The 20936-nt window shown below is 38.2% G+C and overlaps 1 protein-coding gene across 5 annotated transcripts in view; it reads left to right on the forward strand.

The window, feature by feature from the left end:
• The window catches only part of ENTPD6 (ectonucleoside triphosphate diphosphohydrolase 6), a 55941-nt gene that overhangs the window by 32942 nt on the left and 2063 nt on the right, over positions 1-20936 (forward strand). For 4 of the 5 annotated variants that reach the window (XM_069075533.1, XM_069075532.1, XM_069075535.1 and 1 more), the window contains 4 exons: positions 3943-4035; positions 9917-10057; positions 17531-17587; positions 20133-20245. In XM_069075533.1, the coding sequence (XP_068931634.1) occupies positions 3943-4035; positions 9917-10057; positions 17531-17587; positions 20133-20245 (404 nt within the window). The remainder of the gene's footprint in view (positions 1-3942; positions 4036-9916; positions 10058-17530; positions 17588-20132; positions 20246-20936) is intronic. The other variant, XM_069075534.1, reaches the window with a different exon arrangement.

Here is a 20936-nt window from a genome sequence, read left to right on the forward strand (position 1 = left end):
CCCTAGTTGCTGAAAATCAGTCGTATTTTCATTGCTGTAGGACACTGAAAACTTAAATGATGGTTCTTCTCTACAGGTGTCATGTTATGAAATAGACTTTTAGATTTATACTAACCAGAAGTAATGCCAGTTTTTAACACTGATAGAGCATCATCTTTCTGTCACATACCAGTTTCTAAAGCTTAGAAAATTTTCTGCTAATCATAATTTCATTTCACCCTTGCATATCTTGCTTATATCCCTTTCTAAATGTATCCTGAAGCAATCTCCAGTTATAATGGGGCTCATAATCACAAGTGCCACCAATCACAAAGCACAAACACATGGACCTGTTTTTCATTGGTCAGCATCCTTTCATGTGACCATAAAGGATTTAACAGTAGGTTCATCAGAGTTCAGGCTCTCTTTGGTTGTGGAATCATGTCATTATTGTGGCTCTCCTGTCCTTGAAGATGACAGATGCTCTAATTCTTCTTCTTCCTCCAAGCATACTAATTCCCAATCTCTGTATTGCCCCTCACAATCATCGGTCAGGAAGCTGGGATGAAAAGCTATTCAATATTAAGGATTTGGATTCTAGGTAGAAACTTCTGTTTCCTTAAAAATGCCAGAGTAGAAGGGGACGGAGTCAAGATGGCAGAGTAGAAGCAGGACCTCCGCTGGGCTCCGGCTTCCACCTTCCCCAATCCATGTAAAAGGGGACTCTAAACAAACTATGGAGCTGAAGAACCCACAAAATGACACAGAGAAGCTAACCTCCTGCTGAGGACAGCCCGGCAGGCCGGCAGGAATTGGCCAGCGCAGTGCTCTGGGAGTTGAGCCCAGCCCCATGCCAAGGCTTTAGCCCCAGGGCAGGCCTGACCAGCCGCCAGCTGGAGGGACTCCAGATCAGCAGCAGCTGTGGCCATTTTCAGATTTATCAACACATACATAGATGCAAAGGACAAAGTGAGAGGTCAGTGCAGTCTGGACTTTGGGACCCAGTAAGTGGGAGTGCGTGGCTTTTGCCCCCGGGGCAAGAAGCCACTGAGGCACCGGCATAGCCAGCCAGAGCCATATGGCAGCTTAAGCTCCTGGCCTACAGAGTGTAGGGGGACCAAGCACCAGTCTGAGGGGTAATCGCTCTTGTTTTAACCTGCTTGGATCTGGATTGCAGTCTAGGGTGGAGGTCCTGGGGTGTGTGTCCAGCTTGCCAGAGCATGTGGAGGCCTCAGAGAGGGCACCCATCTAATTCCTCAGGCAGCTGAGAAAACCCCAGCATTTGGGACGAAAGCTCCCCTGTGGCAAAGACTTACTGTGGCAAAAAGCCCAGGGGTCAAGTGACTGAGGGGCAACATGACCAGGCAAAGGAAACAAAGCAGACAGAAGATTCCAGTATTACACTCCTATTTTGGCAACAGAAAGGATCAAAGCATGGAACAGAAGGAAGACAGTGAAGTCAGAACTTAAGAAGCAGATAAAAGAAGTGGAGGAAAAATTGGGAAGAGAAATAAGAACGATGCAAGAAAATTACGAGATGAGAGTCAACAGCCTGACTGAGGAAAATACCACCTTAAAAAACAGACTAACTCAAATGGCAAAAGAGGTTCAAAAAGGCAATAAGGAGAAGAATGCCTTAAAAAGCCGAATTTGCCAGATGGAAAAAGAATCTCAAAAGCTCAATGAGGAGAATCATTGCTTCAGAATTAGATTGGAGCAAATGGAAGCTAGTGACTTTATGAGAAATCAAGAAGCTGTTAAACAGATCGAAACAAATGAAAGAATAGAAGGCAGTGTGAAATATCTCATGGGAAAAACCACTGACCTGGAAAATAGATCCAGGAGAGATAATTTAAAAATTATTGGACTACCTAAAAGCCATAATCAAAGAAAAAACCTAGAAATCATCCTCCAGGAAGTTCTCAAAAAAAAGCTGCCCTGATGTTTTAGAACCAGAGGGCAAAATAGAGGTTGAAAGAATCCACTGAGGAGTGGCCAGGTGGCACAGCGAGTAAGAGCACCGGCCCCAGTGTCGGGATGACCTGGGGATCAAATCCAGGCTCAGATACTTAGCACCACACCCAGAAATAACTGGCCGTGTAACCTTGAACAAGTTACTTAACCCCAATTGCTTTAAAAAAAAAAAAAGAAAGAATCCACTGATTACCTCCTGAAAAAGATCCCAAAAAGAAAACTCCTAGGAATATTATAGCCAGGTTCCAGAATTCCCAGATTAAGGAGAGAATATTACAAGCAGCCAGGAAGAAACAATTTGAATATTGTGGAAACACAATCAGGATAACCCAGGATCTGGCAGCTTCTATACTGAGGGATCAAAGGGCTTGGAATATGATATTCCGGAGGTCAAAGAAGCTGGGATTAAAACCAAGAGTCACCTACCCAGCAAAACTGAGTATCATGTTTCAGGGGAAAATATGGTCATTCAGTGGAATAGAGGACTTTCAAGCATTCTTGCTGAAAAAACCAGAGTTGAACAGAAAATTTGACATTCAGATACAAGAAGCAAGAGAAGCATGAGAAGGTGAACAGGGAAAAGAAATCATAAGGAACTTATCCAAGTTGAACTATTAACATTCCTACATGGAAAAACAATAATTGTAACTTATGAAACTTTTCTCAGTAGTTGAAGGGAATAGAAGTATACATACATACATATATATATAATAAAATAAAAATAGAAATATACATATATATGAGGGTATATAGGCATATGAATACATATGTGAATGTGTGTATATATGTTTACAGGTATACATAGATAGAGGGCACAGGACCAATTTAACAGGAAGGGATGATACTTTAAAAAGTGAAATTAAGAGGTGAGAGGAATATAATGACAGGAGATGGGGAGAGACGGAATGGGGTAAACTATCTCATATAGAAGAGGCAAGGGAAAATGGTTACAATAGAGGGGAAGAATGGAAGGCAAAAGGGAATGGGTCAACCTTATTCCCATTGAATTTGGCTTGAGGAGGGAATGAAATACACACTAAATAGGGTATCTCACCCTCCAGGAGAGTAGGGGGGGAAGGAGATGAGAGGGGGGATTATGGAAGGGAGGGTAGGCTGGAGGGGAGGGAAGTTGGGAGCACCCACTTTTGAAAAGGGACGGGATCAAAGTAGAGAATAGAACAAGTGGGAGGTGGGATAGGAAGGAGGGAAATATAGTCAGTCTTTTACAATATATCTTCTCTGTTATTGTTTTGCATTAGCCACACATGTACAACCTATACTGAACTGCTTATCTTCCCAGGAAGGATGGGAGACAAGGGAGGAAGGGAATGAATCTGGAATTCAAAGTTTTAAAATCAAATACTCAAATATATATATATACTATTATTAATATGTAATTGGGAAATAAGATACAGGCACTGAGGCATAGAGATCCACTGGAAAAGTCAAAAGGGGTATGGGAGAAAATGTGGGAGAGAGCAGATTGGAGGAGTTTGGGGTGGTGGGTAGGGGAAAAACGGGGAGAAAATTTATAACTCAAAATATGGTGAAAATGAATGATGTGAATCAGAAGTTAATAAAGCATTTGAAAAAAAAATGCCAGAGTAGTTTTATTTGTACAGATACTAATTGTTGAGGCTTTGGGTTTTGTTTTTGTTTTTCAAATCTGAATGTCTTCCCCCATCTCTAGTCACTAGTTTCTATTCTGAAATAATATGGAACTTCTTTAATGTTTTGCCCAAAATTTTGTAAATAAAAGTCAAGTTTTTCCTTTGATCAAGCTAAAATTCCCCAGTCTTTGAAAAGAGGCCTTACAATTGCAAGTAGAAACTTAGTGTCTTAATCTTAGGTATGGTTTCCTTTTTATTTGCCAACTCAGAATAAAATTCCAGACCAACAGCACAGTAGAATACCTCTGTGCTGGGACCCAAATATCCATGCTGGTTTTGTCTTGTCATTGTAACATGATGTCTATGATTTTGATTTCAGACAAGGAGTTGGTTAGCCCCTGCTTTCCTTCCACATTTAATGGAGAATGGGAGCATGCTGAAATAACATACAAAATTTCAGGCCACACAACAGGTATGGCTATTCCTTTTTGCTTATCCTTTTCACTTTGAGGATATTGACAAATTAAAGAACAGCCTTCTGAGAAGTTTAATACCGTGTTTTTTTTTTTTTAATTTTCTTCAACTACCTTTTAGAAAAAGGAAGTATAAACAAGCCTGTATCATGCAATAAGAAAGAATAGTCTCAAGAGTTCTAGTGATTTTTCTCCCCAGGGTTTTGTGATAAATTAGCAGAAACAGGCGTCATTTTCCTATGCTTATTCGTCCACTTATTGATTTACTGCTTTATCAGTGCAGGGCCCTCCATGGAGCCAAGAATTCCTTCAAACCCTAGATTCTACATGAAGGTCATGAAGGCTGGCTCTTAAAAGTCATCATAATCACTGAGGACATTTATTAAGTGCCTAGGTACACATTAGACTGTGGTGAGAACTGTACCATAAACATCAAGTTAAAAAGTCACACTGTCCTCACAGCCTAAGAATGCACCCAATGTACAAGGGTCCTGGACAGAACACAAAGAGAAGGAAGTTGGATGGAAAATAGAAACCGAGCTGTGAAATTTAATTAGATGAACAAGCTGCATAAGAGTCACAGTTTCCCATGCCTTTCTCTTTCTGGCCTTTGTATATGGAAATGTTCATGTTGGTCATTTTCGCATTCATAATAAAACAGTTTTTAAAGCACACAAAAAAGAAAGACAGAAAAACTTAATTAGATGTTGAGTTCTAAGCCAAAAATAAGTTGGAAACCACTGAACTAGGCAACAATACTAAGTCTAAGCATACTATTTGGTATTCCATAAGTCTCTCTACATTCCCTGCCAGCCCCTGTGTGCCTTTTTTCCAGAAAGGGTATCTTTTCCTAATAAACTCTTGCAATCCCAAGGACCTGGCAGAATAACTGTTCTTCTACTCACTCAATCACCCTCCCACCTTTGGGATTTGGAGCTGAACAAATGTATCTCTGTTGTTGGCAAAGAAACATAACCTTTTTGCCAAGTTTGTGAATAGGAAAGGGGGTGGAATCTTGGCATTTTCAGTTTGGCGACTGTTGCCACAGAAATAATTTCCCACTCATCTCTCTCCATGCTTCCTAGCAAGGAAAAAAATGAAACTACTGCAGATAGCCCTATCAGTGGATTCCTTCAAATTATAGTGAATCTACTACTTAACCTTGGGCAGTCCCCTATTTTAGGAACAGACTATTGCAAAACATCATTTATAAGTCAGTAGTTTAGAAATTGAAACATGTTTTCCTATAGAAACAATATTAGAAACCCTTATTTTCCCAAGCCACTCACAACAAAACCATTTAATTTATGAATTACCTGTACCTGAAGTATATTAAAGCCTAGTGTTAAAGAATCTAACCGTTTATATACATGTTGCACCCTTATACAAAGCTTATGTATTAAGCACCTGTGATTTGCAAAGCCCTGGAGAAAATTATTACAATAATTAAGAAGAGATAATTAAGGCATGATCTTTGCCCTCATAGAGTTTACAGTCTAGAGTAGGGGTGGGGAACTTTCAGCCTCAAGGCCATATGTGGCCCTCTAGGTCCTCAAGTGTGACCCTTTGCAAAACTGAATCCAAACTTCACAGAACAAATCCCCTTAATAAAAGGATTTGTTCTGTTAAACTTGGACTCAGTCAGAAGGCCATACCCTAGGACCTAGAAGGCCACATGTGGCCTTGAGGCCACAGGTTCCCCACCCCTGGTTTAGAGAGGAGAAACAATATATACACAAATGTGCAATACTGCACAAATATAAATCTAGCAGAGAATAAACAATAAATACATAAGGCAGATAAAATGTGCTTTTGCAAGGTTAGAAGAGAGAGAGATCTTTTCTGATTAGGGAAATGAGAGAAGGCTTCCTGGAGGATCTTGAGCTGGATCTTCAAATGTAAATTTTAAAACTATCTTGTTTTATGACTCATTGGTGCACATAATATATATGTTATATTGATATATGTTGCATTTTACTCCTCTATAATACTATCGGAAGGCAGACTGGGTCTTCTATAAACTTTATATTTCCTAGCACCTAAAATTGTACTGTCCACCCATTAGACATTTAAACAACGAGCACAGCTCTTCATCCACAGTGGCCTTGGCAGGATCAGGAACTCATAGTCCTTCTTAACTTCCTCCCTGGTGCATTCCCTCTCCCCCCCCACCCCCCACCCCCAGCCTCCATATAGGCATTGAGAATAGGAACTTTCCTAGTTCCAGACCACTGGTAATAACTCCTGTGGCATAGGGTAGGGACTCCATGACGAGGCACGTGGAGGACTTCAGGGTTGGGGGCGATAAGTTAAAGACAAGGAGCTTGGGCAGAGACTTTTTAAAGAATAGGACAATGAGGAGATTGGCAAAGATGATCTAGTCTAGATTAGTTTGAAGGGATCAGTTTGAAGAGTTTGGATGTGAGATAAAAACAAAAGGTGAAGGTGATGGGGTCCAGAGTTTCAGGGTGAATAACCACAGTGGGCCTAATACTCCCTGTCAGTATGAAACCCCATGGATGCTTCTCTATCCCAATACTCCTTTTATCTCCTGTCTACAGCCTGGTCCACTAAAGCAAGGCATCTTAGAGTGTTAGACTTGGAGTCATGAAGTCCTGCGTTCAGATGTTGCCTCTGATCTGGCTGTGTGGTCTTTGACAAGTCGTTTTCTCTCAGCCTTAGTTTCCTCATCTATAAAATGGGAATAAGGATAATACCTGCAGTATCTACCTCAGAGGATTGCTGTAAGGTTCAGATGACATACTTTAAAGGTCTATATAAATGTCAGTCTATCTTTTGACCAGGGTTTCTCTCCTCCCCTGACCCTGATTGAAAAAGAACACAGGCTCATATCTTCTCCCCTATCAGATAGTCCTTTTAAGGCTTTTTTTTAAGGGCTTTGCCTACTAATAACAATGGAGAACAGATAAAGATAAAAAGTTTTCCCTCCTATTTTCCTATAATTCTACTTTCTCCTTTGCCTCATTTAAACCCTGTAGGAAAAAATAAAGGTAATGATGGTAGATATGTGGGTACACAAAGAGCTAAAGTATAACATTCATTGGAGTTGAGACAGGCCTCTAGGGGACAGTGATGAGAAGATGGAACTGAGCCTGGGAAAATTGCCAAGCAGCTTCACAGAAGGGAATATTGGAGTGGGAGGGAGGATTAACCTCCACTAATCCTGCCACCCCAGACCTTATTCTGGACTGACTAGCCCTGGGGAAATGTAATTATGGAGCAGAGAATGGGAAAGAGTGTCCTATTCTAGATAATTCCTAAAGCTACCAGGAGGAAAGGGAGGGAAAGCCAATCATTGACTATAGGAAAGGAAGGGAAGTTTCTGTGACCACTTGGATTATTCATATGTAAGAGATGTGTATGCAAAGAAGGTATATGATTTGAGAATTACCTGCAACCTCCCTATTTCTCTAGAGGTACCTTTTTGGCTTTTAATTTCAGTTAATTTTATATATCTTCCTTAACCATGCCAGACCAATCAAGAGATCTTGTAAACCTAATTATATGTCTTAATGTGTTAACTTTGTACAAATCACCTACCCCTACTATGCATTTGATTTCTATGTAAAATGAGTTCACCACCACTTACTCCCCCCATGACTATTGTGAAGATAAATTAGCTAATGTAAGAACTGAGAACTCTTCCAAAGAATTGTGCAAAATCAATTCAAATAATTATATCATTATGGTGGTTATTTCTGGGTCTCTATTGCTCTGGAAACTTCATTCTTGTTTTCCCAATCCCCTAAATCCCTTTCAAAGCTGTAGAATTTTATTGTTTCAGTAAATTCACAAAAAATCTATTTGGTTCCCACCCTGTAACCCTAAATGCTAAGGACACAAAGACAAAAGTGAAATGGTCTACATCTTCTGCAAGCTTACTTATATTTCTTCCTTTGCCACCAAAAAAAAAAAAAAAAGGATTTTGGAGCTTCTCAATCAGATGAATGACATGGTCACAGAAAAGCTTTGGGAAAATCACTTTGGGCAGTTCTATGCATAGACCTGAAACAAGAAGCCATTTGGAAAACTTTCATTAATCCAAGAAAGAGACAAAGAGATGCTGGTTGTGGAGGGGCTGGATATAAGAGATTTGGGAGAGACAAAAATAATAAGATTTGGTATCTAAGTGATTGGATATGTGAGCTCTGTGACAGTGAAAAGGCAAGAATGATACCAAGGTTACAAAGTCACGACCTTTATAATAATATAACATATATTAATATATAATATAATAATAAAAGTAATAAGAAATTTATTAGAGATTAGGGAGGAAGATTAGAAGAAATTGGAGTTTGGGAGAAAAGATAATGAGTTCTTTTGGGGCCTTTTGATTTTGTGATGCCTGTGAAACATCCAGTTCAAAATGTCTAATGGACAGTGAGTAATGTATAAATAGAGCTAAGGAGAGGGACAAAGCCTAGCTATTTTAGGGAGTCACTTATACAGCGGTTATATAAACCCATGGGAACTAACAAGGTCACCAAGTGAGGGGGTATAGATAGACAGAGCCCTATGGCACAGCTAGAGTTAGTGGGCCTGATATGGATGCTAAACCAACAAAGGAGACTGGGAAGGAGTAGGGAGAGAACCAAGAGAAAGCATGTCCATAAAAACGAAGAATGTAGAAAGTATCCAGGAAGAAATGACGGTCAGCTTTGTCAAGAGAGGTCACAAAAGATGAAGACTGAGAAAGGGCTATGAGATTTTGCAATTATGCAACAATTAGTAATTTTGAAGAAAGCAATTTTATATGAGTAATTACAGTTGGAAGTTCTGTTTCAAAGTGATTAGAAGAAAATGAGAGGAGAGGAAAGTGGAGGCAATGAGTATAGGTGGCCTTTTTTTGAAAATTGGTTGAGAAAGGCAGAATATGGGAGGGTAACTTGATGTGATGATGGTTGGGTCTTGTGATGTTTCTTTATGGGAAGACTTGAGTGTGTTTTAGGCATCAGGAAAGGAAGCAGTGATAGGGAGAAATTGAAGATGGGGAATGGCTGTGAGAGTAGTCTACTGAAGGAGATGGGAAGGGACAGAATTAAGTGCATATGTGGAGAGGGCACATTTAGGGTTAAGCCTTGTTATCAGAGTAAAGGAGTATAATGTGATTGTGCAATATGGAGAAGGGGAAAATACAGAGCTCACACTAAGGGCTTTTCTCAGAACAAAAGATGATAGTAATTCATATACTTTCACCTATTTATGGATGGTAGTGTAAGAGTTAATATAATGTGAAGAGTGCAGTCAAGAGAGAAGTGGGGGCAGCTAGGTGGCACAGTGAATAGAGCACCGGTCCTGGTTGACACACTTACTAGCTGTGTGACTTTGGGCAAGTCACTTAACCCCAATTGCCCTCCAAAAAAAAAAAAAAAGCAAAAAAGAGGAACTGGATTCAGATCACATCCATGATATTTACAATGGCTAGGTAACCACTAGCAAGTCACTTAATGTCTCTGAGTTTCAATTCCCTTATCTGCAGAAAATACCTATAATATTTACTTCACAGGTTTGCTATGGAAATCAAAATGTGTAAAGCTCTTTGCAAACCTTAAAATTCCAAAAACATGTCAGCAGTTATCATCATCTCATTAGCCATGCAGTGTAGAATTTTTTTTCTATTTGAGGCTAGGGTAATGAAAATTCACTCAGCCTCATAAACTGTTAACTTTTAGCGATTTCCAGATTTATTAAGAAAACAAGAAACTTATGCGTTTTCTTTGGCACATCTGGCATTTTGTTTTGCATTTAATTGAACTACTTTACAAATGAAATATGCGGAAGACTATTCGGCCCGCTCATATGTGTATGCTTAGTGATTTTCAGAAACCAAAACCAACTGTATGTTTCCTTTGATTTTAGGGGTTCACCTGTATGAATTGTGCTCTAAAAGAGTATCAGAAATCCTTCATGATAAAGTGCATAAAACTGAAGAAGTCAAGAACTTGGATTTTTATGCTTTTTCTTACTATTATGATCTTGCAGCAAATGTTGGTCTCATAGGTAAGGATAACATTACTTGTCCTTTTCACACCCAGTTTAGTGGTGCAAGAATTAGGATGGTCTCCAAATACCAGATCTCTTTTATGACCTCTGGAAAGATTTTTTTCCCCCTTCCCTCTTAACCATGTCAAAGGAATCAGGGAGATAAGATTATGGAAATTTGCTTGAAACTATTTCAGTAATCACTGACAGTCCTATTGAGAGTATATCTTATGGGGGAGGAAGGCTGGGAGGGAGACAATAGACCAGACCTGTTATTTCATTTATATAGGGAATTCCCAATGAGAAAACTTATCACTGTGGGTTAACACCTTCTCCACAACTTACAGCCGTAGAGAGTTGCTGGGTACACTGAGCTACTAAGAAATTTGCCCAGAATCCAGTAGCTGCTATGTGTCAGAGGAAGGATTAGAATCCAGGTCTGAGGCTGATTCTCTCTCCAACTGTAGTGTCATAATTCTGAATTAAAGAGCTACTAACTTAGCTTCTAGAAATTAATGAGTTCATTGATACCACTAAAACCATCACTTCTTTTTTATATTAAAAGATACCTTATACTTATATGACACCTTTCTTTTAAGACAAAGGTGTGACCTTTATACCAATAAAATGAATCCAAATTTTACATGTTTCCATGGAACACAGCTAAAGTAGCATCTTAACCCTGTCTTAGGGACAGACACCTTGGACAGAGCATAACTGTCCCCACTTTAATTAGAATTTGGAGGTAGCATGCATCATTTTTCTGAGGGAAAAATTTGCAAACCTTCAAACACAGCAAATGTAAATTATTTTTGTATCACCACTGCCACCAATTTGATTATATCTCAAGCATCTCCTCTAAGAAAAACTTGCAGCAGAAGGGACCAACTTATTGGATCCTACCAGCTTGTTCTGAATAGTTCAGCATGGTCTAGAGACATAACCTAATTCATCTTTATATATCCTAATGAGATAAATCAGGGTTAAGACTTTTGATCTCCTCATGAGAAAGATCTAAGTCCACTTCATGAGAGGGGACCATGGACCCTTTAATAAAGTGCCACTGGCTTGGGGGGAAAAAAAGAGTTTTTATCTCCACTTTGTAGAAAATAAAACTGTTAGGCAGAGAGGTAAGTAGCTTATATAAAGTTAGATGAATTGAAAAAATAAGGGGTGAACCCAATCATTTCCTTTTAAACTAAATCCCAAATTGAAATATAGTGTCTGAAGTTGGGGGCAAATAAGAATGTTAATCATTACATGAAATTACCATCTGTCTCAGAATCTCCAAATAGCTCTGGATACACAGTACTCAAATGGAACTGTGATATTAATGTGAGTATTCCTTCAGTGGTCTAGAACAACCCACCTATGCCTGCCCTTCCTGTGTGATTCTTGTCTGTATCTTCCCATAAGTTTTCCACAGAAGTCCACCCAATGTTCTGGGAGCCTTTCTCTCTATCTTTTTGACATTACCATGATACCAAAGCTGACCACCAGCTATCCCATGCTCTTGCCACATGGCCAGCCCAACTTCTTTTTCACCCTGACAGTTCTTTGATGACCCCTTTGCATCACTTCTTCAGCATAATTCTTTCTTTATAATGTGCTGCGGCTTGCTCATACCTTTTATGTACCTCTACATGGCCCTTTGAACAGTCCTTCAGTTCTTATTTAGAGTCTAAAGTGTTCTGTGACTTGTAACCAGCCACACACACACACACACAAATATTGGTATTAAAAAAGTGGACCCTTGTTTCCAGAGGTAGTTTAGGCTAATTAAAGAACCTTTGTAGCATCATCACAACCTGCTCTTCCTGTTCAAATCTCATTGTCCATTTATACTTATTACTGATGAATGAGCTCTGTAGGCTGTCTATTCAACTGTATACTCGTAGTCTGGACAGGAGTCTTCATCCACTTTGTATATTTTCTGTGAGATAGGACATATTCCTTTGGATGACTGGATTTCATTTAGCTTCTGCAATGTTCCAGAACTTGATGCAATTAACAGATTTTCATCTGATAAGAAGCTGGAGGGCCTTGTCATCTGTAAGGAATCCTTCTTCAATGTGGAATTGGGTTTGGATTTCCATAACTATTAGATATGCCTTTGGCAAGTCTACATCTAGCTGTCTTATACCTTGCTTGTTATTAATGATCTTCAAACAAAATTAACTCTATTACAAGTGAATCTTGTATAATTTTCATGTATTCTTGTGGGCTTCCTTGTTGGAGATTTTAAGACAATTTGAGATTTAAGACAAAAATCTTAAAAATTTAAGATAAAAATTGTTAATCCTGGATTATTCTTTCACTTTTGTATAGTGATAGAGTAGACTTATTGGTCAATAGTGGTTATTAATATTCTCTTGGCCATCTTTTTTTTTTATAACAAAGTCAGAGTTTTTGGTTGGGATTTTTTATTCCCCCCCCCCATGCTTTTGGTATCTTCTTCCCTTCCTTGAGATATTTGAGAATCTATCTCTGTCCTCTCAAAATTGTGTCACCTCCAGCACAGATATTCTTTGTGTATTCATAGTCTAGACCATCCTCTCCCCTCTTTCTTTAGGGCCATTTCCACTTTCTTTATAAGCATGCCCAGTGCTGTTATCTTAGAGTTCAAATGTGGTTGGTTCCACTGCTTATAATGATAAAAAGAGTTTGACGTAAAAATACTTACCATCTCTTATCTATTTGTTGTGTTCCTTCCAGTTTCTTCTTGAAATGCCCTTAGGATGACATTTACCAAACTTTCTTTAAACTAATTTTCCTCTCTACTCCCCCTCTCTCTTATATGAGGCAATAATGCCAACCAACCTCCTCTAAACAACTTTTTAAAACAAGTTTATATTCCACATTAGTGTTGCTCATGCTTTCTACTTCCCAAGTGAGTCATATGTTTGTAGACTTGAGGCTTTTAAGCACTTTTGGCCTCATTATAACAGTTGATTAAATATCTGTATGAAAAAGCTATAATCGTTGTTAGCATCATTTTTTCCATCCATTTCCTGTTTCCTGGTATCAGTATTTGTTTAAATAAATTAGGTCAGAGATTTAATTGAATATCATATCTTTTTCATTTTTTTCTTCTAGTTTCATATTGATTTGGATTTTTGCTCTAACATGTCGGTGATCTGACTATACACAAACTGCTGACTCGGAGTAACTCTTACATCAGTCATTAATATAGTCAGTGTCATTTTTTTGTGATGTTATTCAGTGCTTTACATATCCAGTGCCTTAGGAATATTTTTTCTCAAAAAAACAAAGGATTAATGATATATATACTTGTGAGACTTCTATATACTATGCAAGTCCTTGGCCTCTCTAATTCCTGAACTACATTTGTCAACATATTTTCACCCTCATTTTTTCCTACTTTTGGATTGAAATCATCAGGTATCAAAATATATATATTGATTTAACTTGGAAAGTCTTGAAGAGAGTTCTTTGTAGAATGTCTCTGCCTCCTTATAATTCACAACAAATGTTATGATGTAAAATTCAGTTATTTCTTTGGTGGCCTTTTTGTAAATAATTATCAGGAGCATTGAAGCACAGGTTGACGAAATGTCCCGTGATATGCTATTTCAACCACTTTCTTTATTCACCTCACCAAGAATAACCTGTGAAGCTTCATCTTCTTCCGGAAGATTCTTTTGGTAGGATGATCTGTGTTTCTTGAGGTGTAATTCATAGGGTACTGGACTTAGAGTTGTGAAGATCTGTGTTTAGATCCTGCATCCAACTATGTAACCATTTGTCAAATTATTCAACCTCTTAGAACCTTGAATTCTTCATCTGTAAAATGGAGATAAAGATGTTTTTTTGCCCACCTCACAAGGTTGCTGTAAGAGTTTCCAATGGGAACAATCTTTTACATACTTTAAACACTGTATCAGTTAGCATTTCATGCCCTTTGCCAGCTTTTGACCATACTGGTTAAAGTATCGAATGGTAAGTGATGGTAGAAAAAGGAAGACAATTAGTTCATCTTTCTATGGTTACACAGTGTTTTTGTCAGTGTCAGTAGACAGATGGCTTGGGAGTTGAGGAAGAGAGCGTATGTTCCCTTTTTCATATCCCAACAAATTCACAGGTGTCACAAACGAAAAAAGTTATGAAATTCCAACCCTAGTCTACAGTTGGTATAGCCTACCCATAAAGGGAACATATAGTTTGCCCCTTAATCTATTCATTTTTCATGTCCTGGGAAATGTATACTAAAGCAACAACAGCAAAACATTCAAACCTTATTTAAGTTCATTCCTTCAGGGTACCAAAATATAATGAAACTGCCCCCCTCCCCCTAGAAAATTATAGCAGAATTTACCAATCCAAATTTGTGTTCTTATCTTGGCAAGCTACACAATTAATTCCAATGATGTAACCACTGTTCAAAATAGTTTTAGAATTGGAAAGAGCCTTGGATTTGGAGTCTCAATATCTGGGATCAGATCCTGGCTGTGCAATGAACCACCCATGTAGCCTTGAGCACAGTCCTTCTCTCTGAACCTGTCAAATAAGAGAGGTGGATCTACAAACCTGTTGGGGCATCTGTTAAGAGCCTGTGGACTTATCAGTCTCTAAGGTCTCTTCCGACTTTGTGTCCTTTCATCTTGTTTTAAAATTGATTTCACCCTGGGCAAGCAGTTACTTAAGTTCTTGGTACCCCAAGCAACTTTGTACCACAGTAATTTGCAGAGAAGGTACTGATCCACAGGAAATTCTTTACCAGTAAATCCCTACCAAAAAAATCAGGTGTGATAAAATATATGTATGTGCATGTATACACATACATGTGTATATTGTGCATATACATATTTAGATGTATACAGAAATACATTGCATATGTACATACAAATACAAAGAGAGTCACACTTCAATTTATTTTTAACCCGAAATAAACTTTGATTACCAGACTTAGCTTTGAATAACCTCTGGATTATTTCCAAAAGTCATCTATTTGCCGTGGTACACTGAGGATATTCAGAAAACTGTGCCAAAAACTCTAAAGCCATTTCCCAAAGAGGAGCATCAAAAGTATTTTAAACAGTGTCACCTTTGGCTTGGGTGTAGAGCCTCTCAAGGTGACTCCTTTGAAGGTGACAAGAGTCATTTGAAAGTATAAGCCCAAACGCGATTGTTTAAAAAATCAGACAAATGACCTCAGAATAAGACCCCCTAGTCTTCTTGGTAACCTCCCAAAGGGGAATGAATCAAGCTTTTAATGCTTGCTCTCATTCTGCAGAATAGCATGAAAGAGATCTTACTGTTCCAAGGAGGACGTTTAAGAGAACAGCCAACTGTGTTTACTGGGTTTGTTTTTTAGACTCAGAAAAAGTTATTCCAGGAGGCTACCACCAAATCTGTTCCATAGCTAAGGAACAAGCTTCTTGAACTTCAGAATTTTTTATGAACCTAGATATAGAATTGTATTGATCCTTAGAATAAGGAAGTATCTGCTTGGTAATTTTCCTCTCATGGCTGACACCTTTGTAATCAAATAGCCCTCCAAGGCCCTTTGACTATGTTTCCCCTTTATGGCCCCGCAGAGAATGAATAGTTTTCATGAAGCTCTATCCTATTGAGAAAAGATTGTTATCCATAAATAAAAATACAGCAGAAATTTCTTCGGATTCAGTTTTCAGTGCCACTCTATCCTAAAAAGCTTGATTAGGCAAGGATAATTACAGTAATAGTTTATGGAACTTTAAGAACATAGTGGCAAGTCACATTACAGCACTACAGAAACAGTTTTTCCCTATTTCGTCTTAGCATTATTGTGTAATCTGCAGCATGGTATAATGATTAGAGTGCTGAGTTTGGAGTCAAAAAGACCTGATTTAGAAACCTGCCTGGGACACTAGCTCTGTGACCCTAGGTGTGATAGTAATGGCAATTAAAGATTCCCCTGTATTGGCTTGGTTTTCAAATTGATTGTATTAAAACCCAGAGTTTGTTAATCCCACCTGTGGGATGGGCTTGTTGATGTGAAAAGAAAGTCCTGAAGTGGGAGGAGCTGGTGACGTAGATTTGGAGAGACACGGGAGAGAGGCGGAAGATCTTTTTTGGAAGCAGCACCTCGTGGAGAGAGCGAGAGACTAAGAGGATTGCTGGTGGCCGCTTTGAATTGCCCTGGACTTTTGAGACCTGCCCCCTGAGCTGCCAAGGACTGAGGAGACATGGCTGTTTTGCTGGTACTTTGTCTGTCTGTTTTGATGTTATTTTGCCAGATTTGTCCACTGGTGAAAGACTGTCCTGTTGAAGAAGTCCTGGAACCTGGCATTTGGTTAAGAAGGCCTGAGACTGTCCTGCAGACAGAGAGTGAATACTGTCCACTGGTGAGGGACAGTACTGTTGTTGCAGGGGTCTGGAGACTGTCCTGCAGACAGAGTGAATACTGTCCACTGGTGAGGGACAGTACTGTTGTTGCAGGGGTCTGGGAGCCTTTCTGTTGGTTCAGAAGCCCTGAAGAAGGATTTTCTTGTTGTATGTTTACAGAAATCCTGGGAGAGGGCTTTGCTATTGTGTTCAGGGGTTCTAGGGCTGTTCTACAGACAGAGGATAAATTCATGAAGGGACTGGCAATGTATCTTATGGCCTTGCTAAGCCTTGTCTCTCCAGGAACTAAGATTGCTGAGAACTTGCCTCCTGTCAAGATGAAGAAAAGACCTCCATTTGGGTATTAAGTGCTGTGTTTAAACTTGATGTAACTCTGGGGTAGATTCAATTGTGATCCAGGGGTGGGGAACTTTTGACCTTTTTGTGTTCTATGGTTGAGCAAATGAATGTATTTTACTTATGTTTGGAAACTAATCTCCATTTGAGAAGAGGGGCTTTGTGGTGGACTTAATTAAGGTATAGCCTAGGGGTGGAGAAGTATTTAGAACAGAGACTTTGTAATTGATTGAATGATTGGAAAGTCCTGGGGTGGGGTAGGCCTTGGAGATTATTTAATCACACTTAGTAAATGCTGTATTTTGAATGATGTCATGTTTTGATCTTCTCTGTTCTGGGTTTGTTACTGAATAAAATAGAGAGCACCTATGTTGGTATTTTGAACCTGGGAAGTTGCCTTTCCTTGGCATTACATTACACTAGGCAACATAGCCTCTCAAATGACTAACTCTAAAGGGGATTTACTTGCCAAATCATATAATGCATCTGCATTGGTAGAAGGAATTTCCAGATAGAGCATTCCCTAGCTCAGAGGTGGGGAACCTGCAGCCTCAAGGCCACATATGGCCCTCTAGTGTGGCCCTTTGACTGAATCCAAACTTCACAGAACAAATCCCATTAATGAAAGGATTTGTTCTGTAAAACTTTGTCTCAGTCAAAAGCCTGCACCTAAGGACCTAGAAGGCTACATGAGACATCAAGGCCACAGGTTCCCCACCACTGCTAGCTGATAAAATCACAGATTCCTGTGTGTGATGACCTAGACCACAATCTTTATAAAAATTTAACATTTTTCTTTTTTTACAGATAAGGAAAAAGGAGGCAGTCTCACAGTTGAAGACTTTGAAATTGCAGCAAAATATGGCAAGTAAAGTTAGACCCTTTGCATATGGGAAAGTAGGCCCCAAAGGACAGTTTCCATGTCAGTATAGAAGGCAGCCACATAGCTTGAGTTAATATTCTGGATTCTCCTTTCTTGATTCTGCCCACTAGACCATACCACCTTTCTAATAATTATTCTTTACAGTGTCATTGTGGTTGTTTATAAACAAGTGGTTGTTTATAAATTTTGTGTATCACAATTTGCTCCAGTGATATTTTCTTGGGGTTTTTTTGTTTGTTTGTTGCTTTTTGGAGGGCAATTGGGGTTAAGTGACTTGCCCAAGGTCACATGGCTAATAAGTGTTAAGTGTCTAAGGCCAGATTTGAACTCACGTCCTCCTGACTCTATTCACTGCACCACCTATCCACCCCAGCCAGTGATATAACTCAACAAATATTAACTGCTACTTTGTGTCTGACATGTACACTGTACTCTGTTGATACTAAGGCAAAAAGGAAACAGCCCTTGCCTCAGGAAGCTTACGTTGTCTCTTACACTGAATAATGTTGTGTTATTTTTCTTAAGATTTTATTCACTTAAAGGAATATACCTTTCACATAGTAGACTTTCAATAATATGTGTCGAATTGAATGTTCTTTGGCTTTCAAGAAAAGCCAGAACAATCATCTTCAATTATATAAAGTAACTAATTTGTAATTGTCCATAATTTGATGCCAGTAGCGAGTAATGTCACTAGAGCAGGGCTAGAAAATCCCAGTCCTTGACTGGATTTCATCTGACCTCCAAGACACAAACATAGAATCTTGGATTTTTAGGAATCTTATCTGTATTCAAATTCAACTCACTCCATGAAGAAATTGCCCTATAGGATTCTTGTAGGTAACATACCTGACATACAGTTTATACTTGGAACTTTTCAATGACCTCACAAAGCACCATTTTCTACATATCTCTATTAGAATGTTCCTATGTTGAACCAAAAATTGCTTGCGTCTATAAGTCCTAGTAGCTCTGCATTCTAGAAGTATAAAGAATAAGGCAACAGTCTTTCAGATATGTGAATATAGCTGTAAAGCTGCTCCCCTTTCCTCCCAACCAGATCTTCTCTTCTTTAAACTGCATATCCACAATTCTTTCTACCATTTATCACATAAAATCTAGATCCCTTGCTGTCCAGAGTGCTTCTTCTGTATGATCTTAACAAGAACTCTGTAAAGTATAGCATCTAGACCTGAACACAGTACTCAAAATATGTGACCAGTTGAAAGAAGAACATTTATCCTCTCATATTTTAAACACAGTACTTCTAATATGATCTAAGATTTATTAGCATTTTTAATAACTAGATTTTTAATAATCACTCTTGACCATCTCAACAAGCTTGATGTCAGTTTAAATCCCAAGCCTTTTTCTTTCATCATGGGCATTCCAACCATGTCTTGAGAGCACTATAATTTTTCATTTCGTTTCTTGAATCTGTTTGGCCCATCATACTAGCCTTTTGAGATTTTCCTGGATTCTGATTTTATCCTCCAGAATATTATTTTTCCTAGCTTTGTCATTTGTAAATTTGATGTCTTTCTGTATTTGCAAATTATTGCTAAATGTATTAAAAAGAAAAGGGCAAAAGCATGCTTTGTCCATTTTAACAGTGTGCTGGTGATTGTCAGTGCAGCCTAGAGAATAATTTCTTCCCAGCAAATTTATTACAATATTATGAATATCGAAGTTTAAAAATTCCTTCAGCATGAAACTTATGCAGACTAAAGAACTCTGAACAGAATTACAATCATAATTAGCAAAAGGAAGTGATAAAAATATTCTTTCTCAGAAGCTAGAAATCTCAATGTAATTGAATTTCATATTAAGGTAGTGATTTACCTATTACTTAACCTACTAAGGTTTTTTTCCCCTCCTGTTTTTTTTCCTATTTCTTCTGCCCCCTCTCTATCCCTTCTTCACTGTTTTTCCCTCAAACTATCCCTCTCTGTGACTGTCTTTTCATTTTTCTCAGTTCCCTTTCCCCTCAATCATTCCCTTTCTTCTCTTTCCTTTATGTCTCCTAGACTAAGCTAACTGTAACACAGAATTGAAAATGCAATTTAAATATTCTTTTAATTGGCTAACATTTTATGTTGCCATTCTTAATTTTAAAATCAGATATTTAATTACTGTCTTCTCGCCCCCCAAAAAAACTTCTAATCATTTAAATTAGTTGATTTTTACTTCTGTGTCATATGGTATTGATTCTTTTTTTTGTGTTTATGAATAACCCTTCATAGAAGAAATTCACCACGAGATTATTTTTTTGTAGCTGATCTCAAAAATGTTACAGAAAATTATTCTGAGCTATTCTGTGTTGCTTTGTTTAAGCAAATGGTATTCATAGTGACTTTTTAAAATCATGTGTAGAGACATAATAAAGAGAGAAGATGAGGGAAAGATGTGGCTTTCTTCTCCATATTTATCATATCAAGAAGAATAAGCTAATTCCTATTCTTGAGTTAATCATTTCAAAACTAGCTGTGAAATGGAGGGTGATTTCCCTTTTTTTATTCCCCCTAGTTTGTAGAACCATGGAAGTTAACCCACAGGAGAATCCTTTTATTTGTATGGATCTTACCTATATTAGTTTGCTACTTCAAGAATTTGGGTTTCCGAAAACCAAAGTGCTTAAGGTAAGAGTCTGCTACTTTTGTACTCCTGACAGCCTCAAAAATAGCATTATAATCCTTTACAGCAGAATTGTAAGAGCTGTAATCCTACCACAGAAATCTCCAATATAATTTCCTTTTAGAAATTATGGTAATTTGAAAAGGATATTAACATAAATTTCACTCAAAAACGACAGCTGCAAGAACTCAAAAGGACTTTTAAGTTTTATAGTAATATTAAATACTGACCATACCAAGAGTTAAAAACTTCAAGGAGTTCCTACTAAAAGGAGTACTTTCAAGATGACTTGGTCACATCATGTGCATAGTTAAGTATACTTTACGTGGTTTCTTTTGTAAAAGAGGAAATTAAATTTAATAAAGTTATGCCTTTTTGATGGATAAACTTTTTTTAATTAAATCCTACTTGATGGATAAACTTTTCAAATGGCCTAGTTGTGGTTTATTAAAAGAAAAACAAGTAAGAGTAAGCTACACAGTGAAGTGATCAAATCCTACTTTAGAGTTATTCCATTTCTGGTATCTGACTTTTTAGTATCCCATATCAGGATGTATTGATTGGTAGAAATCAGATGTGACTGTCCTGTATATACCCTATTTTAGCATAGTTTCCAGTGAGCAGTTTAGATCTAGAAGAGACTTCAAAAGCCCATCCGCCTTATTTTACAAATGAGGAAACTGAGGCTGAGAAAAA

This window comes from Petaurus breviceps, unplaced genomic scaffold (assembly GCF_028583685.1).
Source record: "Petaurus breviceps papuanus isolate PSGF00001 unplaced genomic scaffold, PetGlider_PUasm1.0 90919, whole genome shotgun sequence".
In the NCBI taxonomy this organism is placed as follows: Eukaryota; Metazoa; Chordata; class Mammalia; order Diprotodontia; family Petauridae; genus Petaurus; species Petaurus breviceps.